The sequence below is a fragment of the Pogoniulus pusillus genome, chromosome 16, assembly GCF_015220805.1.
Source record: "Pogoniulus pusillus isolate bPogPus1 chromosome 16, bPogPus1.pri, whole genome shotgun sequence".
Taxonomy (NCBI): domain Eukaryota; kingdom Metazoa; phylum Chordata; class Aves; order Piciformes; family Lybiidae; genus Pogoniulus; species Pogoniulus pusillus.
The window spans coordinates 15,168,245-15,191,160 of record NC_087279.1 but is presented as its reverse complement, the minus strand read 5'-3'; the positions used below and the strand labels follow the sequence as shown (position 1 = coordinate 15,191,160).

Below are 22,916 nucleotides of genomic sequence, written 5' to 3'. Positions count from 1 at the left end.
ATATCCCAGCTGGTTTTGTGTGACTCTTATCCTTATGAAGTGAGAGGCTTGTTCTGAGCTCTAACTTCTTTTAGTCTGTCTGGCACATTTTGTAGGGTTGCATAGCAGCAGGTGTAATGGTTGTTAGTATCAGTTAAAGAGTATGCCAATTTAAAATGTGCTAAGATATATGTAAAACTTTTCTGCTCATGCTCAACACTGAATTATCACATCCAAGTCTTCGAAAAGCTCTGCACTGAGAGCTGCTTTCTATTGCTGCACTGCAATTTGAACAGCAATTGCTTTTGTGTTTAACTTGGGAGTAAGGTTGGATTTCATGAAATATTGAAAAATACTCAGTGCTGTTTCTTAGTCCCTATTCTCCTGCCTGTGAAACTGGGGAGGGCAGACAGGGCCTTGAGGACAAATGTTCTGCTTACATGCATGTTACAAATGATGCGATAAGATTTTAGCACAGAAGATCACACGAATGAACTTTAATATGTAACTAGATGTAGATGTGAAAAAAAGGAATTTTAAAGATACGAAAGCTTATAAAGTTTTACTTCATATGCAAGAGTCCTAGCCTTGATGGGGTGAAAAATAAAAAAGAGCTGAATGAGGAATAGCCAAACTTTTCTACAGTAAGCTATCATGCAGACTTTTAGTCTGTATGCATCATGTCTTTCACACTTTCTGAGACAAGTCATACACCGTAACAGGAAAAGAAAAACATGCTTATTAGTCCATTTGGGATTTTAATAGGGAAAAAATTAATTGTGTTCCTCAATGGAGGCAGGAAACTAAGGAGAAAAATCCACCTTAATATATAATTAAGTGGAAGAATATAAGAACACATTACATTGCAGGGATGTTATAAAAAGAAAATGCATAATTAAAGCACTCAGTATAACATAGCTCTACCCTGTAGTGATGCATTCCAACAGCCATACGTTTATGATTATGATAGTTATTTAGCATCTGGAGTTCCTAGTTAGCTACCACTCTGAAATGTTTTTTCCTATCTTTTGGTTAGTGATGACTGCTTGTGAACCTAGTCTTCAATGTTTTTCTGTTGTAATTTTCTTGATATCTAAAAGCTTACTGCAAAAGCAGCCAAAACGCCTGGATTGAATGTTGGCATACATTGCTAATGACTAAAGGCAAGATGATAATTTGTTTTGGAAATAATTATCATTGTCTTGCTATTATTATGCTGTTGGAATTGGCTTGAATAATTAGCATATAATTGTACAAGTTGTGGAACACCTTGAATTACATTGAATATCGAGGTCCACTAGCTCCAGTATTAGCAAGAGATCCTTCAGAGCAATGGCAAGTTTACAGATCCTTTGTCCTGTGAAAAAATGGCACCAGTCATTTTGCCAAAAACATAGTGGGCTGTATTTTAAAAGTTTGTCTCATTTAATCATGTGTTGATTCAAGAGGTCTGCTATCATTAGAAAGAATTGAGAGCAGTCATAGGAATAGGCTTTTAAACAATAGTAGCCTTAGAATTATCATTTCTTGCTAGGTAATTAGTGAAACAGTGCTCAAAAATCTCTAAGTATATTAAGAAGTTTAAGCAAAAGAATTTTCTGCTGAAACCTAGTGATTGAATCTTGTAGATCTCTTTTCTAGATGACAAATCATTTATGGAGGATGCATGTATCTTTAGTAAGCTTGAGATGCTTCAAGAGGGTGACACTAAGTAACAGTGATGTTGCTTCAAGATTGGAATTTGAACTTATTTTTGGTCTCAGAAAAATATTTGATGATGGACATAAATGGAAACTTGGTGAAGAGTTTAAAGAAAAAAAGAGGCAGTGAAGTTTATAGAGTTATAGTTGTACAGTCCTTGCATGGCATTTAATTTCCAGTATAGTCTATGATCACTTTGGTTTTAAAAGTTGCTGTAAGGCTTATTTAGAAACTAAACATTGCATGTTACCTTCTGAAATGCCTTTTGTAGCTGCTTTTCAAGGCTGTATTCCTCTGGTACACAAGCTTAACAGTCTACATTGTGGAATACTCTTTTTTTTTTAATGAACCAATATATTCTGTTTTCATGAAGTCTTTTTTTCATGAAAACTCTTACAGTCCTTTAACAGAGACTGAGTGACAAATGTGATTTCATAAACTTGAACAATATTTGAGACCAAGTACAGTATCTGTTGTCCAATATTCAATTAATTTTAACTTACCAAATAACAAGTCAGCTGTAAATTGTAAATTGTTTTGTGCAGCAGTAGAAATGATAAGAAATCTTTCACTTGTCTTCAGACAATAGCAGTGTTCAAAGATGGTGTAAAAACATAGTTCAGACATGAAAACAGATTTTATTTAGTGAGAGTAAGTAAAGAGCTGGTTTAATAGGCAAACTTTTTTTTTAACCCTCAGCTAATGCAATTCAGGCCTGAAGCACTGGATTCATACTGGAAATGCTTTGATTAGAGTCAGGTTAATTCCACTAAGTTTTTGCAAGTTCTGGATAAAGTTGGTGAACTATGCAGTCTTAGACATGCACATTTTAAGATATTTATCTTCTGGACTTCAGAGTTATAACAATTTTTATTTGTGTTTTCTTAGTAGGACAAAAAAAAACCCTCAGATTGAATAATCTGTTAGTAAAAGCAAGGCTAGAACTAAACATATGCCACATGAAAGTGTCAGATATTAGTTTTGTGGAAATATTAGTGTGATTATTTTCAACTGTTGAGAAATAGAAGAAAAAGCTCTAGATTTTTCAATTCCATGCTTTAATAATTAGACCACAGAGTGTCTCCTGGAGAGCTTCTAGGCTTTGTGTCTGCCTTTTTTCCATCTTATATAAGGAGAAATCCTACCTCGTTGAAAATGAATATTCTAGAAATATTACAAATTCCATTTAGTGAAGAGAGACTGAGAAGAAAATCCAAAGCAAATATCTATTGAACCATCTTACACCTATATCCCAGAGCAGCAGATCTTACGATTTTTCCTCATTTGAACCTCATTCATGAGAGTTTTGTTGTTAACTTCATCCAGATGACAGATCAAAGCATAGTTCCTTTTTGCCACCTTGCTAAAATATTTTTTAAAAGACCATTTTAATATTATGGTTTTACAGTTACAGATTGCTGTTAAGCTATTTAGTCTGTTGCCAGTCAAAGACTTTCATTTCACTTCAGTAGATCCTTACTTAAACCCAACAGAATTTTAGCAGGACAAAAAATAACTGTCAGTTTTCTTAGAGTGCTAGATCATAAATTCTTTGGTAAATGGGTTAAAAAAAATCAGTTACACATACCATTCATGACCTTGACAGCTTAGGAAACAGTGATATTGAGTGATCAAAGACAACTGTTTCAACCCCTAAGGGTTAATATACCTGTGTACCTAGATATAAGCTGCTTCTTATTTCTCTGTCACTTTTTAATTTCAAAATGGATGCTGCATTTATTGAATGTAGTCTACAAATTTAAAGCAAAAAGGTGTGAGGAAACTGTTTAGGCTAAAACTAATAAGGCTTACATAATCTGTAGTAGATACACTTAATTAATTGTATTTTATAAGGTAACATTTTTTTTTTCTTTCCTAGTATAAATCCAAATTATAACCTGCTTCCTTACAGGCATATTCACCAGGTAGTTTCAAAAAGAAGTGTTGGTATGATAATTCTATTTTCAGAGCTGTGGTTATATAAATTTTAAGAAACCCATTTTTTAGGAAAACTGTAGCAAAATTAATAGTTTTGAAAGGAAAGCATGGATACAATTTTGAAATATTTAATTCAGATCTTGAGTAATTTGTGCAGAGTAACCTATAATTCAGATCAGATACAGCACAGTTTAAATGGGTGAGCAGTCATCACTCTAATTTTGATGAACTGTACATTCCAAGACCAAGTTTCTTATCATCTGGAGAAGTCGCATTGCATAATCTGTTGTGCTTTCAGAATTGATATAAAAAAACATCTTGGCTGCTCTTGAATAGGAAACCTTTAGGATGTTGCAGGGAGTGATGGCATTTCCAAGTCAGTAGGTGCTGTTTTTCCCTCATAGTACTGAAGCAGAATCATAGAGTCAACCAGGTTGGAAGAGACCTCCAAGATCATCCAGTCCAACCTAGCACCCAGCCCTAGCCAGTCAAGTAGACCATAGCACTAAGTGCCTCATCCAGGCTTTTCTTGAACACCTCTAGGGACGGTGACTCCACCACCTCCCTGGGCAGCCCATTCCAATGCCAATCACTCTCTCTGCCAAGAACTTCCTCCTAACATCCAGCCTGTACCTCCCCCAGCACAACTTGAGACTGTGTCCCCTTGTTCTATTGCTGGTTGCCTGGGAGAAGAGACCAACCCCCACCTGGCTACAACCTCCCTTCAGGTAGTTGTAGACAGCAATGAGTTCCCCCTGAGCCTCCTCTTCTCCAGGCTAAACACCCCCAGCTCCCTCAGCCTTTCCTCATAGGGTTTGTGTTCCAGGCCTTTCACCAGCCTTGTCACCTTTCTCTGGACACATTGCAGCACCTCAACATCTCTCTTGAACTGAGGAGCCCAGAACATATTGTGCTTTCTATGTCCTGTGTCAAAGCTAAGGCTACCTGGAAAATACAGTTCAGTGTGGAAGTATAACACTCTGATAGTTGCAGAAAGAAAGACGAAAGAACTTCAAAATTGTATTCATTATTGTTGGGAAGAGTTAATAAATACAATGAAAAAACTTTTAAAATGATAGGTTGCAAAACATTTAGCATTATTTTAAGAAAGTAGTGGCAGTCCCATGTCATGTGGAAGTATGGATGATTTGATGATCACTTGAGTGGAGAACAAATTCTCAGTTCACATTTCTTATATATTCTGTTTCCAGAAAAGGCACACTGAAGGGAGCCTACTACAGGATTAACATTTCTTTGTGCACATTTTACTGCAGTCTGGCATTCAAAAGGAAGAAACATTAGAAGTGGTTTATTTATATTTCAGCACCAAATTAGAAAGATGACATCATTCATTTACAGTTCTTATCCCATGACAGGTCTAATCCCCAACACCTCATTACAGGGGACACTTTTAGGATTGCATATATCATCTTGTTTAACTTTTGCATTCTTTTATGGAATACAGTTGAAAGGTAGGAAATTTAAGGCTGTTCATTGATAAGAAAATAAACTAATAAAATGTTAGGAGCTTCCCCAAAGAGGCAGGGTATTACAGTGTTTACAGTAAGTGGATTATTATTTGTCTATTAATTCTCCATCCTTTCCATTCCATTTTCAAAAGGCCTTCCTCTTTTTGAATCTAAAGACAAACAGATCAACTATGATGATTCAGAGGGAGTTGACCCTTTGGCAAAATTGGTAGATATTCATAGCTGAAATTCATGCAGCTCTATGCTTCTATCTTTTTATCTGGGAAGGATAAAATGTAATTTTAACTGTGCAGAAAATGAGTATCAAAAAATATGAGTTGACACTACATAGTGCCAGTGCAATCCCTCTTCAAAGGAAGCCACCACTTGACCAGTTGAGGACATTTATTCTGCAACACAAAGAGAAGATGCTCTTTTAGTGCTGTGAAGATGCTCATAGTGGCTGAATTATGTGCACATATGATTTTTGGTGGTTCACAGAATCACAGAGCATCACAGAATTTCTTAGATTGGAAAAGACCTTTGAGATTGAGTCCAATCATTAGTTTCACACTGACAAGTCTTTGACTAAATCAAATCCCTCGGCACAACATCTATGTCGTCTTCTTGTGGATGCCTTAAGGTTTTTGGTATGGTTTACTTGTTTGTTTTCTAGCTAAACTGAGTACAGGTCAATTTTCTGTGGTCCTTCTAATGGATATCACATGAAGTGCTTGAGAAGCACTGTGATATTTAACCCCCCCCAAAAATTGCTAAAAAGATATGTCAGGATTTTCTGTGATCCCTGTGGTTCATAGTTTTTCTCGCATTAGATTTTGTTCTACTGAAATATTCCTATATGGGGCTTACTGAAACATTTAGAGTAATATATTCCAACATGTAATAGAATTGTTTCACTTTGCATCTTAAACAGACACAAAATAGAATGAAACTGATGGCAGATAACTATGATGATGACCATCATCACTACCACCACCATCACCACCACCACCATCACCGATCTCCTGGGAGGCCACAACACTCCAACCACAGACCCTCTCCAGATCAGGTTAGTCACCTCTTGTTTTCCACCTTATCATTTCACTATTTTGATATTTTAAGATTTAATAAGAAAGCAAATGTTGAGTTCTTAGAACTGAAACAAATAGCTCTGGTATATATTCTCATCCCTAAAGCAATTTAAACATTCTGGCTTGTTTGTCTGGTGTTTTACATGTTCCATCCCTATTCTCCTTTAGAGGTTTTGCAGCTGTTTTCAGCAATTCATAAGAGGATTTTTGATCGACTTTCAGTGAAGAAATATTAATTAAACAGTGATTAATAGTGTTTTCAGAAGGATGCAATTTTTTTTGGAGTACTGTTTTGTTGAAAGTAAATGGATTAACCATTGGTACTGAAAAACCCGTGTCTTTTGGGAACTTGTAAACCAGCCATTCTAAATGGCCTTTAAAAGTATCTTTCTGTGAAGATTTCAAATAACAGATATAGCTTAAAATCTGTAGTGATGTGTATAAAAATAGTAGTAACTATGTAACTTAGTTTTGTTTCTGATTACCAGAGATAAGTTGGCTGAGTTTATAAAAGAAGCCAAAATTGTCTCAAAATGACCATGAAATAAAAAAGGATTTGACTTTCTAGAAGGAATAGAATGAGAAAAACAGAATGAATGCAAAAGAGATGTGAAAAAAAGCCCAGATAACTCCAGTGCTACCACAGCCCAGACACTTGTTTCAACTCATTCAATGAACTTGAAGCTGTAATGAAAATCTGGGTGATCAAAGCAATGTAAGAGAGCTTTTCAATGCTCAATAGTAAGTTATTTAGGGAAGAGAATGAATAAAAAGCATAATGAAAGTCTGTGTCAAAACATCTTCAAGAACTTAAACGAATCCTTGTAGGCTTAACAAAGACAAACTTTTCTCATCTTTGCAAATAAAATGTGTGGGGATATACAAATAACTTTATTCCATAACTTTCTAGAGTCCAAAATAAATTATTAGCAATGAATCAATAGAAATCCATCAGTTCTTTCACTGTTCACTGTCAATAGCTTGATGTCTATACCAGACTGTGTGACATTATCTGTCTATCCATCTCAATATATATCAGATCACTTCAACCATTTCCTCTTTTCCTAATCATCAGCTGGTGGTTCCTGTCCTAGACCAGATAAACTATTTTTACATTACATTATTGAAAATACAATAATGTTTAGCACTATGTACTCACTTTATTCTTGCACTCTTTCCTAGATGACAGTTTTGGGTCACTCTCTAAAGCAGAATGCAGGACTGGATGGCTCTTACATAGCATATCCATTCTATATTTAGTCTGCCAGTATTTGTCAAGGACAAATTACATCAAACAAATCAAATTTCCTTTGATAGGGTAACTGTCTTTATGGCTAAAGGAGAAAGTGGTAACTGTAATATACTTTGAATTCATAAGGCCTTTAACACTATCCCCCTATTTGTAACATGCAAATAAATACATTGATTTGCAATGTAATTAATATGTGGTGTAAAATGCACCACAACAATAAACCCTGTAACTATGAGTAATAATTTAATTGTGAAATCACTGTGACCTAGGTGTGCAACTAAAACAAATAATATGCTACCGATATATCCTCATTGTCAGACAGGAGGGAGAGTTAGAACAGGGTTCTAAAGAGGTCTGTCCTTCTGTGGAGTATTTTTTAGAAATTACTTCAGCGACAGAGATACAAAAAGATATGAATATTGTTGGCAGCAAATGAAGCTGCAAGGAACTGCAGACACAGTAGGAGCAGTTAAGCTGCTCCATAAACTGGAATGGAAGTCTAGAATAAGCAATCAGAAATTCAGTAAAGACAAGTCCATTTACAAGGAAGATGTCACATGAATTGATGAGGCAATTGCATGGAAAAAGAAATCTGGATTGCACAATGAAATACCATTGCAGTGAAGTTGGATCTAATCTTGGGGTAGATGTAATACTAGAAAAGAAGCAGGAAGCAATTATCTGCTCTTTTGAGCACTTGTGAGACCTCATCTGAAAAGATGTATAACAGTTTTGGTCACCATGCTTTAAGACAGACAAATTATAAAGGCACAAAAGGAAAGGAACAAGAATGAAAGGAGTTTCAGAGAACATGACCTATGAGGAACGCTTAAAGAGCTGGGGCTGTTTAGTCTAGAAGTGCTAAAGGGGAGGCATAAGTCTTCCAATAAGTAAAATGTTGTAAAGAAGATGATGATCAATTGTGTTCCAGTGTGTACTGGAGAAAGTAGGAGTAGTAAATTTAATTTAAACAAGAGTAGCTGGCTTAGTTACTAAAAAAGAAAAGCAACATTTTCACTGTGAGTCTAATGAACCTGCACGTGGAAAGAAAATGTAGGCATTCTTTCATACAGATGTAATGGAAACTCCTTTGTTGGAGATTAAGAACAGATTAGATGAATATCTGTGGCATGAGATAATAGCTTTATTTCATCTTGTCTTGGTTATACTGGGCTTGGAGTAGGTGTTCTGCTGAAGTACTGCCATCCTTGCATTTCCACAAACTCTGAGCAATGGATTAGCACCTCGAATGTTTACTTGTAAAACCAGCAAACAGGCAAGCCATAGCACAATCCTTGCTGAAATAATCTTTGAGAACAGCACTGTCAATGCTCACAGGTGAATTCTGGCTGTTGCTTTACCTTACATTTTTCAGTTAGGGATTTAATTGGATTTTTTGCTTTCTATACTGTTTTATTTACCATTCTGTCCAGCATTGTTTTATACAGTAATTTGATTGCCATGTGCCATACAAACCTGTATTTCTCATCCTAGATACGTTGTTTTTGATGACTGTAATCCAACATACTGCTGCTAGTTTGAAACCATGGAATAAACTGTGGACTTGATGATCCTGAGGTTCTTTTCCAAACAGAATGTTTCTGGGAGCTGAGAAAACAATAAATTAACAAATCATCCAAGGGAATTTTTGATTTTGTAAGGAGACAAGTGGGGCAGTTTGTAGCCCTTTAATTTACTGAATGCTAGGAAGGAGTTTTAAAGGTTTTCTCATTAATTATGGAGAAAGATAGTTAAACATACAGCATTAATATTGAAACATTTCTCATTTTTTGAGGGTAATTCTGGATTTTCTAGCTTACATACTACATTTATATAGAGAGAAATACAAGTATAAGATACAGGACCATAAAAATATGTTCATGTGTATTTGAGTACATATTTATAAGAAAGAATTAGTAATTTCTCACTTCCTGATGTAAAACAGTGTATATGTGCTAGATGTATGCATGAGTTTGTAGCCCCTTTAAAGAGAAGGGTGTGCCACTGGTTGCCTGGAAGAAAGATAGACACACAGCCTGCTTGAAATATATGCCTATTTTGGGTGTGGTACCATTCAGTTCAGGTAGCGACGTTTTGGTTTGTTGTCTGTTACTCTATATCATGTGCTGTTATGGGCAGCATGTTGCAGCATGGCCTAGACTTCTCTGTTTAGGGAGAGGAGGATGTCGGCAATGTATTTTGTCCTTGTATGTCTGGACCTAAATCTGCAGAAGGTATAGGAGAACTTGACAAGCAATAGGAAGACTTTTTCCTCTGTCCATACATGTGGTCATGTTACAGTGAGTCATGGTGTGTTCCTTTTTAATGTTGGTGCATATGATTTTTATTTGATATATATAAATTTCTGGGGATTGAGTGCTGCCATGTCAGAAACATCATAATGCTAACCTACTAGTCTTAAAAGTAGAAATAATAACAATTTTACAGTGTTGCATTAAAAACTTATATTTATTCTCTTCAGTCTTGGCTTGAGAGTTGGAAGTCTTTCTTAAATTCCACCTGGAAACATTTTGGCAGTCAGTATATATCCTGGAGTGCGGGTGTAATATTCCTAGCATGAAAATGAGCTTAATAAGCATTCTCTACTAGCTTCAGTTTCCAAGGAGTTGTAATATGTAGCCCCTTGTAGAGTGCATTACAGTAATCTAATCTGGATTGTTGCATCCAACTTCTATTTGGAACAAAACCCCCCATGGCTAAATTAATTTAAACTTCCAGCTTTAGAAGCCATTTTGCCCCATAGCATAGCTGTCTTCACAAAGCCTCTTGCCCAGCTCTGCCTATCTTATTTCTCACCTCTATATACATAGTGGTTTTCCTTAGAAAACTTTTCCCTTAGCTTCAGTTGCTCACATCATCTTTCAGTTTCCTTCCTTATATAAAATGTTTTGAAGGAAGTTCCTATTGGCGTCATACAAGTGGCTGTGCGCGCTTGAAGCAGTAGCTGTTGAAAGTTGAATCAGCACATTTGTATTCCCTGCCTTACTATACTGTAGTCCTTTTCTTGTTCTTTTTCTTGAGCTTCTGGTGTCATAAGAGGCTGCAAAGTTACTGAGTGACAGAGAATTCTGTCTCGCTAACCATGTCTGGTCAAAGTGAGACAATCCCTTTAGTTTTCTAATCTCAGAAGTCTTTCTGCCCCTCAGTATTTATACCTGTTCTGAGTTTGATATTCTAGTCACCTTTATTCACCTAATTTCTGTACGCATTTTACATTCCATGGTGTCTCTGAAACACTCCTTAATTTGTTGGCAGATATGACAGATCTCTGACTCTAGGATGGTCTGCATATAACATTTCGTATCTTTTGCTATTGTTCTGGACTTCCATTTTCAGCTTCATGAGATCTTTTCAAAGGTCCTAAGTTCAGATTGCTGCTTATGGGGCTACACATTAAAAAACTGCACTTGATTATTTGAATGAAAGAATTTTTGGAGGTGATCTATTACATGTATGTGTCTAAGATATCCTTAAGTTAGTTTGATGACATTCTTAATAGGAAGTTATGCTATTTGAGAATGCATATGGAAGAACTTCATTCTGCATTCACATGATGGAAGACTGAAGGTATAACATTCAAATGATTTTCGCACTTTAAGACTTTAGTGCCAATCTTGATGACTGTAAGAACAATCAAATCCTCTTAGTTCCCATAGTACTGGAGACTTTGGAAGATATAAAATGTAAGGTGTTTCTCATCTTTTAAGTTTCCTGTATTTCCAAGCTGTAGTTAAATGAAAGTCGAACACTTGAACTCCATGATCACCAAGGCTGCAAATATATTCTAATTTTGTTTTATGATGAAAGATAATCCTTTCAATAAAGCAAATCTAATTCTAAGAGAAAATGTGAATATCATAGGGCATGCAATAAGGCTGGAGGAGCTGGCTGCTTTACAAAAAGTTGGCCCTATTCTTAGAAGCTGTAATTGAAGAGGGAATGTCACATGGTGTTGTAAGCGTGTAGCATGTCCTTTTACATCTTTTAATCCAGTCTGGCTGCATAGAGATTTTCCCTCCCATTTAAAACATTTTTGATGGCCTTTGTGCAAGGTAGTGGTGTTTAGAAGTAGTCTCAAACTTACTAAAAGTAAGTTTTACATTACTTTGAAACCTCTGCAGAGACCTAAAGGTAGTTTGAGGTTTCTGAAGTCTCCTACTTAAAGAAAAAGTCCTGCTTACTAGGACAAAGATGGGGGCAGTGTGCATCTATGAATCTGCCCTAACTACCACTCTTCAGTCAGAATGCTAGCTTTAAAGATCTAATAGTTGTGTTAGTATTAAATACATGCAGTTTTCAAAAGATTCTTTTTAAAGTATGCTACTAAACTCATTCCTCTGAGAAAATAAATGAATGCAATGATGCACAAAACTTGACAACAGTTTGGCTGTTGTGAAGGAGGAGGATGTCACAACAAAGTAACTTTTTAGAAGAAAAAAAAACCTGGTTATTGATTTGTAAAGTAGTATCTGGTCTTGGCAACAGGTCTTTGGTCATCAGCTGAAATGGCTGAATATCTTGGAGTTGCTGAAAGATGGTACTTGAGAAACCCTTAACAGTTCGGGTGGGAATTTGTTTGAGGGGGATGACTTTGAAATCAGAACCACAGGACAGTCAAACAGTGAATATTATTTTAGTGTCTGGATCCTGATCTACAAATCACTGTATTGATCCATATGTAATTTTAGGGGAAAGGAGGGCATGCTAGTCTGTGTATTTTGGCAGCCCTTGCTATTAGCACAATGCCTTATATTCTGTGGATGTGTTGGAAAATTGCCAACCTGACACTCCTGAATAGGCCTCAGGAATACTGAAACTAGGATTTGTCTTTAAAAAAAAAACCAAAACAAAACACCCCTCCAAGAAAACCCCACGAAGCAAACAAACAAACCTCCAAAATCGAAACAACAGAACCACACAAGTTAAAAGGAGGACAAACATAAACCAAGAGATTATTTTTGCTTATGGTAAAATTCTTCATATGTCTTTAGACAGTGAGTAGAAAGCTCAATCTGAGCACAAGCTTGGTGTCTGAAAAACTAAAATATCATGTTGGGGAATTTTCTGCAAGATCAGATCTTTGTATTTTAGTTGTTCAGGAAGGAAAAAAAAACAAAATAAGGGGAAAACCCAAAGCACCAGTGACATGGTAGTACATAAAGGAAGTTAAGTGATATAACCATTTAATGCAGTAAACTGGAATTATTGGCTCCCTGACCTAGATTTGTTTTAATATTCTGTATGTTTCTTTACCCTGTGTGTTTACACCTTGTATTTGGGCAGGTGTGAGCTTGCTCTTGTCTGTTCACTAAATATATGTGAACTTGTTCTGCTGGTGCTTCAAGCTTCAAGGAAGCAGGCAATTGCATTAGTGCAGTGCTGAGCCTGCACTAAGCTCATTGGAGTCACATGGATTTATTTAATTTAGGAATTTGGGCAGGGCAAGGTTTACTTGTTGGTACACTCAGTATAAACAATCTCAGGCATATCTACTGTAAATAACTAGTATTATGCTGACTTAATCGATGCTTTGAGATCTCAGGAGTGCAGCTAAAATTAGTCTTATAAACACTTTCACATTTGAAAGTATTTCCTCGGTTTTTTTTTTCCCCCTCTAATTCTTTGTTGTACATATTCTTTCTCTGTAACAAAAGAACTTGTGATTCATATCACATCCTGTTCAGACTTGTTGAAGAGAACAAAATAAAGTCCTATTTGTATCATGGTCATCATTAAAAAGCCAATTTTCCATAATTGTATGCAGTTATCATAGTGATACTGTTTGTATGAGACATGCCACTGAATGGCAAATACATCTTCTAATAAGGATGTAATTTCTGCCTAAGCACTTCTCAAAAGTCAGTAAGTGTTTATCATATGCTTATTTCAGTAGGTACAGAGATTTTTTTCCTGCCTTTGACATCTGTCTAGGTATTTCTGTCTCCTTTTGCCCTAAAACCAAAACTAAAATAGTCTTCCGCAGTGGCTTGCCCAGATTTTGATAGTATGCATAATTCTGAACCTAAAGTTGACATAGATTATGTTGTATTCATGATGGAACGAAAGAGTGAGCCTTTAAATTTGGAAGAGTCTGCTCTGAGTTGGACTTTATCTTTTGGGGTACTCTAGCTCTTGATTTTGGTGTTGTTTTACTGTTATAAACATTGCACTCTACACAAGGTTTCTCATTGCAAGTAAAAGCCAATAGAAGTTTCCAGTATTTGTTTGTGCTTTTGTTATTCCTACCTCTTAATTGTAATTATACTGTAGCCAGATGGTTTTTCATATACCTTTTAATTATATCTGTAATTTGACTGAGACCAGCTAAACTGGAGCTGCGTTAATAGTTATATGTAGAAAATAGGATTTGCTGTCTATATCTCCAAGAGATGGATTTTGTATATTGAAAAGTTATACCTCTCCTTTGCTTACAGAAATGAATTTATTTTATGTTTTGAGGTTTAATGAATGTGATATAAATGTATACATACTTCTCCGTGTGTATATTTATATATATCTATATTTATATGTTAGCTTTGCAGTCTTTTCCACATATGGAAGAATTTTTGAGATCATGTTTAGCTATAGAAACCTCTCCCCCTCACTTCCCTTGAATGTGTGTGTTAGAATATACAACACTTATATAGAGGTTTACATTTATCTTATATTTCCTACTAGAAAAATTAGCTGCCACCATCATAGTCTAAAATAGGTCTTTAGACCAGCCAAAAGTGCATTTCTGGGAGACAGTAACTTGATAACAAAAGTTGCATATCTGGTGCTGGTTACTTAAGTGAGATAACATGTCACAGGCTTTCGCTACAAAGGGGACTATAAATTTTTGCATTGCAAATCTGATTTCACGGACCACTTCTTGTGAGAAGCATTGAGTTTCCGCTTCATCTAGTGATAAAGCTTTTGAATGCACAAGTATCTGGTGAAACATCTTATTCATGTTAGTGCTAGACTGGGTGTTGCAAAGTGAGTGATCAGAAACAACCTTTCACTTGCCCCCATTGGCAGTATTTATGTTTTATTTGAACCTAACTATATACAAATAGAACAAATGATGAGATGGGTTTTATGGTCATTTTCATAATTAGGTGATGCATGGTTATTTGTGACCCCTTCTGTTATGGATAGGTTAGAAAATAGACCTGTGACATAAATCCATGTTGATGAAGCAGTCTTTAAGATTTATTCAACTTTTTGAGTATGCAGATGAAACACAAAGTAAAGACCTTCTAGAACTCTATGCACTGAAGCCTTAAATTAATCCACCATTAGTCTTTCCCCTTTCCAGTTACAGACTCAGTTTTCCAAACCATTCATGCCCAAAACTCTTCTGTAGTAAATTGTTCAGAGAGATGAGATTGGTAGTCAGATGTTTGCTCCTAGAAATTGAATAGCAGATAAAAGTCTTTCTAACCTCTGAAGGTTTCTGGTTTGCCTAATTTCATGACTTGAAAGAAGCAGAGGAAATTAATATTTGTAAGTGTAATTGTTTGCTGTAAGTAAGACAGTTTCACAGTCCAGAGCCAGTAGTTAGATGTTTAATGACCCATTAGTAGCCACAGATAATAAGGAGAGTAATGTAAATCAGTTATCAGTAAGTTAGTTCAAGAGATGATCAGGTTATCACTAGATTTATTTAACCCAAGACAAGATATTAATGTGTAGCATGCCAGCACATGAAAGGGAAATGTGATGAGCCTTGTCAGGAGGGGTCTTCTATTGTGGGAAGAGAGCCAGAAAAGCTTAACTCAAGTTTATAATTTTGCCTCTGTTGCAAAAGCTTTAGTTCAAAAGGAGATTAAGATTACTATTTTTATTTAAAGAATTGATTTTATTAAGTTATTTTTTGTGCCACAAAAGTGAAGGGACATGGCCTGTACTTAGCTTCACAGAAGTACTGTCTGGTTTTGAGTTGGTTTCACTATTTTCTTCAGGTAACCAAATTTTATACAGCAGCAGGACCTCATAGTAATGCAGAATTTTGCAGTCTTTGAGTACATCTGCTTTAGAGTTTTAGTTCTGATCAAGAGTAGAGCTTTGGACTAAAATTCCTGACCATCCATACTTGCTGTACTATAGTTTGTATCCAGAAGTGGTGTTGTGGGTGCACTGGTGATTCCTTTTTCATTAAATTAACAAAAAGCTACATTTCAGGAGGTCCCCTAACATGTTGAAATTACTGAAGTGAATTCAGCCTTGGAGATAGAGCAAAATAAACCCAGAACAATACATACATGCACCCCCATGCCCCCCAAGATAGGTGTATTCAGTACCAGTTGTATTGGTATAGATCTGTTGCTATTGCAACACAGTTCTAAGTATAGCTCCTTGCAACTAGTTCATGCTCACCTGTAGTCAAGCGTATGCTATATGCAGAATGGTTACAAACAGGCTTGTAACTTCTGGCATCTGATTATGGGGTTATTTTAGATATCCTTAACCATTTGCATAGACTGTGATTAATACTTTGTTTCTAATCTGCTGTATATTGTACCCTCTTGTACCTGAAAGGCAGTTTCAAATTTATAACTGACACTGATGAACCTTGAAGAATTGATGGTTCAGAAATGTTCCTGCCAAACTCATGTTGAGATACACCTCAGTAATAAACCAAACCCAAGCTTTTAACATCTGTGTATATCTTCTCCCAGGGAACCAGTGGCAGAATGAGAGGACATAGTCTCAAGATGCACCAGGGGAAGTTTAGGCTGGGTGTTAGGAAAATATTCTTTACAGAAAGAGTGATTGGTCATTGGAATGGGTTGCCCAGGGAGGTGATGGACTTGCTGTACCTGGAAGTGTTTAATAAAAGACTAGATGTGGCACTTAGTGCCATAGTTTAGTTGATTAGATGGTGTTAAGTAATGGATTGGACTTGCTGATCTCAGAGATCTTTTCCAACCTTGTTAATTCTGTGATTCTGTTTTCCAAGCAATTCCTGAGGTTCCCTATCTTGCTCCTTTGAAGATAGTTTTGAGATAAGGTTAGGTTTTGTGGCAATTGGACCAGAACAGTAAATCATATTCAGTAAGTAGCAGCACAGAAAAATGAAAGGGCTAGGAAAAGGATGAATTAATAAATGACAAGAGTACAAAGGCATAACAGAATTTCATAGTACTTGAGATTATAGCACTGTACTGTACCTAAATGAATGTCTCAGTTAAAGACTTAGGTGTCAGTCCTAAAATGCAAGGCATTCGATAACTTAAATGTTTTAAATGTATAGTAATTTTGTGTTCTAATTTAGCAATTCAAGTTACATTTCTTGAATTTGGTTGGTTTTTTTTTTTCCCCTTTCTGCATTTCTGTAGTTGAGATTTTGTTTTGCAGCTTTTGTCAGTGAATTGCTATTCTTGACCTTATAAACCAAGGAAAGATCCAAGTTTAAAAAGAAGTTAATGTACGCAAAAATTGTGTGATTATAATTTATTGTTTGAAAGAGCCATAGATTAATGATTCTCTAGGATACACACTCATATGAAAGCCTAACCATACTTCTGGAAGCCTCTTATCCAAGATTAATAAATTGCAAGCTATAATTGAGGTTTTATTTTATCTCACAGTGTGTCAAGAATGCAGAAATACATAATAAACTTCATTTGTTTCAGAACATTAATGAAGACTTTATTCTTTTATCCGTTTGCACCAAGGTACCAAACTTTAGCTTCCTGCTAGAATAGTTTACTCATGAAGCCAATGAGAATTGCAGTCCTGATTCTTACTTGCGTTTGTTGTTCCTTCTGTAATGTCTATAACACTAAGAATCATAGAATCCACCAGATTGGAAGAGACCTCCAAGATCATCCAGTCCAACCTAGCACCCAGCCCTATTCAGTCAACTGGACCATGGCACTGAATGCCTCATCCAGTCTTGAACACCTCTAGAGACAGTGACTCCACCACCTCCCTGCACAGCCTATTCCAGAATTTCCACCATGAAATATTCACTCCTTAAAATGTAACAGGCAGCAGAATGACAGGGATAGTTGTGGCTTTCTTCATAATTTTGATTCCACGCACTGGGAGGCGGCACTGGGAGGCTTGAAAACAACCTGTCCGTGTAATGGGAATAGTAAGCAATCACTGAGTTCTAATATTCCTTAAAGATCTTGTATCTATACATATTGGCTTCAGTTAAATTAAGCAATGTCAGCACATGAAATTATGGTTCTTTGATTTAATATTTTTTTCTTTTCTTTAAAGAAAAAGATAAATTATATTTTCCTATATCTGCTAGAGAGTTACTTTTCTTCTTTACTATCACCCAGCACCAAGTATTTTTACATCAGTGCACTGCCTAGCAGCAATAATTAAATTATTAAATAATAACATATTAAGTAATAAAGCCCATAATTCTGAAACCTTATTTTTGTAGGGATGCTAATTGAGCTCTGCTGAGGTTAGTGCAAGTCTATTTATCTTCTGTAAATATGTTGTGTGGAAATTCTGAGGTAGGTATAAATCAAGTCAAAATAGTATTTAGATACAAGTTTTTAAAGAAGGCAGTATGCTAAGACTAGTTTTGAGGCTCCTTCTGACGTTAAACATTTTAAATCAGTGGGGGTTTGTTTTTTCTTTTCAGTTTGTCAAAACAGATCACTGTTTAATTTTTATGAATGTGTTAATTACTAAAATTAGATAAGATGTAATGAACTCTTTGTGTACAGAATAGAATCAGGGCACAGATGTTCTCTCCAAAATAGAAGTGAGGTAAAAAGATGGAAGAGGATTTTTATTAACCACAGATTAGAAGGTGAAGTGGACTGTGATCATAATCTGGACTTGCCCACTGAATAACTTTGCCATTTAATCTGTCATTTAAAACAATATATATTCTGAATACTTTTAGCCATGTCTTTATAAAGTGTCTTAAGTTTCTATAAAATCCGCAGGTTGTCCAGAACTGAAAAATAAGCATTGTGTTTGAAGTGTAATCACATCCTATTGATCTCTATCTAGCCTTTTCCCACAAGAGAGAAGAACTGTGTCCTTCTCTGTATGTGTTAATTAATAGTGATCAAACAGTCTTTTCAGATATTCTGAGAACTGCTAGGTTATTTATTTTTTCAATAGTTTTATGGCTATTTCCTGCTCTGGTTATAGTCTTTCAAATATTCAGAAGAGTATAACATGAGCACCAGATTTGTAAGTGTTAATGTTCTTATGCTATGCAATTTGCAGAAGCAAGCTGTTTGATTTTTATTTCTCTGCTTGTGTTTGGCCTTGTAAATTTAACATCGCATGGCATATTTGTTTCCACCATGATCTCTGAAGCCCATTCTGATATAATCAATTTCAGGCGCTGTCCTCTGTCTTCTGTTGGCCCTGTACATTTTCAAATGATCACACTGTACACATGATTTCAGTCATACACATATGTGGCTGATAACAGTTATTTGACTAATTCCAAATATGTTTGCTTTTCCAAGCAATCTTTCTTAGACAAGTTTAGGGTGAGAAAAGATACCCTCAAGGTCCTCCTCCTTCTCCAGCAACGTGCATTCTGTCCAGAGCTAATTTTGCTGACACTGTCTTGTGACACATAATCAAATGTCTTACAGAAATCTCAGCATAATATTTCAAAGCACTTACCTTATCAAAAAGAGTATTTATATAATTGAAAAATATAGAAAGATATTTTGATGGGTACAGTAGTCAATAAATCTACATTGATTGACATGAACTCAACTCCAGCTTTTAATTTATTGCTTATCAAATATCAGGATCAGTGTCATACTGTATAGTCTGTAATTTCCCATAATGCCATTCAAAAATATTTGGCAAAATTTGATTTTTAAACTCCTCTAAAATTCTTGCCAAAAAGACATCAGACAAATAATTGAAGTAAAAATTAACATCTGCCTGTTTGAATAATTACAATGCAGTAAACTGCAAAACAGCTGTGTGTAGTTAAGACATTTCCAAATGACTCCTGAGTTGCCAATTTTGTTGAGTTTTGTTGTTTTTAAAGATATTACCAAAGATTAACCTAATGCATTCTGTTAGTGAAATAGGATCAAACTGCTTGGTGGAAAAGAAATCCTTCGGTCTTTCTTCAACCTTTACTCTGCCAGAAATCTTGTCAACGTCAAAGTCAGTTCAATTAGTGTTAGTAGGCTTGAATAAAAGTAGCTCCTGTAGAATTCAGAGGGAAGGGCTTGTATTTTCAGTGAGGCAAACCCAGCTCGTTGGAAGTTTTACATAATCTCTCCTTTTGTTTCAAAAGTAAATAAGAGTATTCCAGGCCTGAGTGTGTCTTTGTTTTGTGGTGTAGTTGTGCAGACCTTATAACTAAGATATGTTCCAAGTTAACTATAAAAAATCTACCCACGTTTCTTCTGTGTTAAATGATAGCTAAGTTTATAGTGGATTGTCAGATTTCTTTACTTAATTCAGCAACATGCAAGACATCTATCTTAACATCTGGTTTTTAATAACAGTTGACATCTGGGAGCTCTTTTTTGTTCCAAGAATGGACTAAGAACAGTAGTGATACTGGCAGTGTATATTTTCAGGCTAAAATTCCTGTCTGTTTCAATCATAATTAAATACCTTTCATTTTATTTAGGTTTTAAATTTAATTAAGTGCCAGCAATATGTTACACCAGCTAACTTTCAAAGTCTTGAAACTGTAGAATGTGATTTTTAAAAGTTTCTAAAATACTAATTGGTGAATTTTCAGGATATCTGAAATGATGTGGTTGTATTTTTATTTGAAGTGCTAAGTTAAATGAAAGAAAATTGTGCTGTGCACCTTGATCTAGAAGCAAAGCATTACATGAGTTTGGCACAGTGGAACTAGATATGGCTATAGATACACACTTAAACAACTGTATGTGCATAGGTAATGAATCATTATAAAAAACAAATGTAATCTTCAGTAAATGGATTCCAGAAAGAACATCTCACTCTCCATGTTTAGTTTTGCTTCTGTTTTCTTATTTTTAATTCAAGTTCAGAGTAAATCTAAAGAAAAACCTTCAGCTCTCAGCATGTCTACAGGAAAACAATACACAAATTAATGAAATTGTTATGATAGCCATTGTGGTATCTATCATTAAAACTCTAATTGATTAATAGTAATAGTGGAAATTGCAATAAAGGAGAGAAACTGTCTAATGTTATTCAAATTTGTAGCATTTAAGAATGGCTTAAAAGATGTTAAATGGGATAGAAAAATCAGCTTCCCAAAGGACAGATTTATTTTCTCCCTGCAGCAATTTTGTATCTTTTAACTTAACAGAATGTAAGACAATTTGATTGTAGTAATTAATTTGCTTACTTATAAGGCTGTCCACGTTGTTTTGAATTGTATGCAACTAAAAAAACAGATGATCTTTTAATACGTAATCCTCTAATGTACTTCCTACACACTGTTTTAACTGGGTGAGAAAAAATGTTTACATCAATGTTGGTTTTTTTGGTTGCTATAGATGCAAATTGCTTGTATAGGTAGGAGGAATTTCTTTAGTTTTCACTGGAATTTTTTTTAAAGTCTTTAACAACCAGGAAAATTCTGGCTTATATACACCAAAGTAACTAACCTTTTCTTCTTTCATAATTCTGGTTTATATACACCAAATTGACTAACCTTTTCTTCTTTCATTCCAATGTGAACGACTTCCCTGTGCATCTCCTAATGTCTGGCACACAGGATGATGAGGAGGGTATATGGGCATAGCCATTCCTGTAAACCAAAGTTCCAGTTTTGTTTTGAGGGGTAAGAAACTTTCTTCTCTATTTCTTTCAAATTGCAGTCTAATTGTTATTGTTTTATTTTAAATTACATGGAGCTGTGTGTTTCTTGTGAATTCTGTAAAAGGTGTTCTTATATGCAATGAATAATAAGAGAATATATCTGATGGTTTAATGATCTAGTGTTTCAATTTTCTTCATAGTCTGGTTTGGCTAAAGGTATAGGTAGGTACAGAACTTCAAAATAACTCTGTTTCTATCTGTTTGTATCTGTCTGAATGATTACCTTTTTTTCAGTAGCTAAATATTTCTTTAAACTAGAATTAATCTCCTCTATTGTCTTGAAAATATCTGTAAGAGAAATGTAATATCTTTACAAAATTACTATGAAAGTTTGATAGTGGGGAAAGTTTGCCAGAGATTAAGCATACATTTTCACTGGAATAGAAAACAGAATATGCATGATAAAAAATAAGACTATCTATTAAGCTGAAAAGTTTTAGTGAAATTTTAGAATGAGCAGCAGATGTTTAATAATTCAAAAATAATCTACTAGTATAATAGATGCTTGAAATAATATGATAGAGTAACATTCATGGAATAATTTGCTTGTGATATTTAAGAGTCCAAAGTGCAGTTTATTCTGTTTAAATCTCTTCCAAGTAGGAGGAAATGTTGTATTGTCACCATTTGTCAGTTATTGATCAGTACATACCCACTTATTTGGTGCATGCCTTTGAAGCTGTAGGTAGTTTATAGCCTGTGATAACTGTGGTCTCTACATTGCTTAGACCATCAGGCCTGGTAGTTTGCTCTCAGAAAATGTTGTCATGTCACTACTTCTTACTGAAACAGTTCTATTTACAAAAATGAAATTGTTCAGAGGAGCAAAATCTACTGGCATGACTTGAGATTAATGTTATTAAAGCTGCATTACTTTATTCGATATTGCTTTTGCTTCTGTCACCCCAAGTAAGCCCCGTATGATTTGGTAGGTGGTTGGTTTGTTTTTTTCCCCAGTAGACTTATAAGCTACATTACAAGTAAGTTGTTCTATTTGACAGGAATACAGTCTCAAAAATAATTGTTGGGATTACATTTACTGTTTAGAACAGCTGTGCCTTGCAAAGCATATTCTGGCATGGAGAAGTTTGTGATTGCACAATTGTAAAATAAAATATCAGACCTTGTCATACCATTAACATTTAAAAGAAAGCAACTTCAGTTTATCAGCCTGTAGTTATAATCCTTTTTTGGTTTATACTTTCTGATTCAGTTTTATATGTCATGCTTGTTCAGGTTGTATGTGTAGATAACCTCTCTGTTTATGGATGCACATGTTGCAGGTGGTAATAGTAGGAAAGGATGTGACTCATATTCTGACTTCTTTACGCTTTCTTCTTTCCTGAAAATGAGTGGCCTGAAGATAAATCTGGAATTGTTGGGTTTTTTTCACATAAACATGTAAAAAAAAACTTGTGGATTTTTTTTTTTAGTGTTGTATTTTAAGAAATTGGAAAAGTTCAGTTATCTGCAGCCACATGATATTTTAATATCAATTTATGGTGTTATTTAAAAGTAATGTGAGGTTTAGCTGTTTGTCAGCATCATTCTTCTGTTTGGGATGTGGAGGGCAGATCTTTGTTTATTTTCTGTACCCGTATATATTTCCAAGTTCAAAACAGGCATTCCTCTCTGGATCTTGTTCAAATGTCAACATAACTTATCTGATATTGGTATATGCCAGACCCTTGG

At 35.2% G+C, this 22,916-nt stretch overlaps 1 protein-coding gene across 5 annotated transcripts in view; it reads left to right on the top strand.

The window, feature by feature from the left end:
* ERC2 (ELKS/RAB6-interacting/CAST family member 2) overlaps window positions 1-22,916 on the top strand; it is a 486,963-nt gene that overhangs the window by 354,401 nt on the left and 109,646 nt on the right. For all 5 annotated transcript variants that reach the window (XR_010305235.1, XR_010305234.1, XR_010305232.1 and 2 more), the window contains 2 exons: window positions 6,022-6,156; window positions 21,121-21,186. Coding sequence is in view for 1 of the 5 variants with exons in the window: in XM_064156707.1 (XP_064012777.1) it covers window positions 6,022-6,156; window positions 21,121-21,147 (162 nt within the window). In the remaining 4 variants the exon portion in view is untranslated. The remainder of the gene's footprint in view (window positions 1-6,021; window positions 6,157-21,120; window positions 21,187-22,916) is intronic.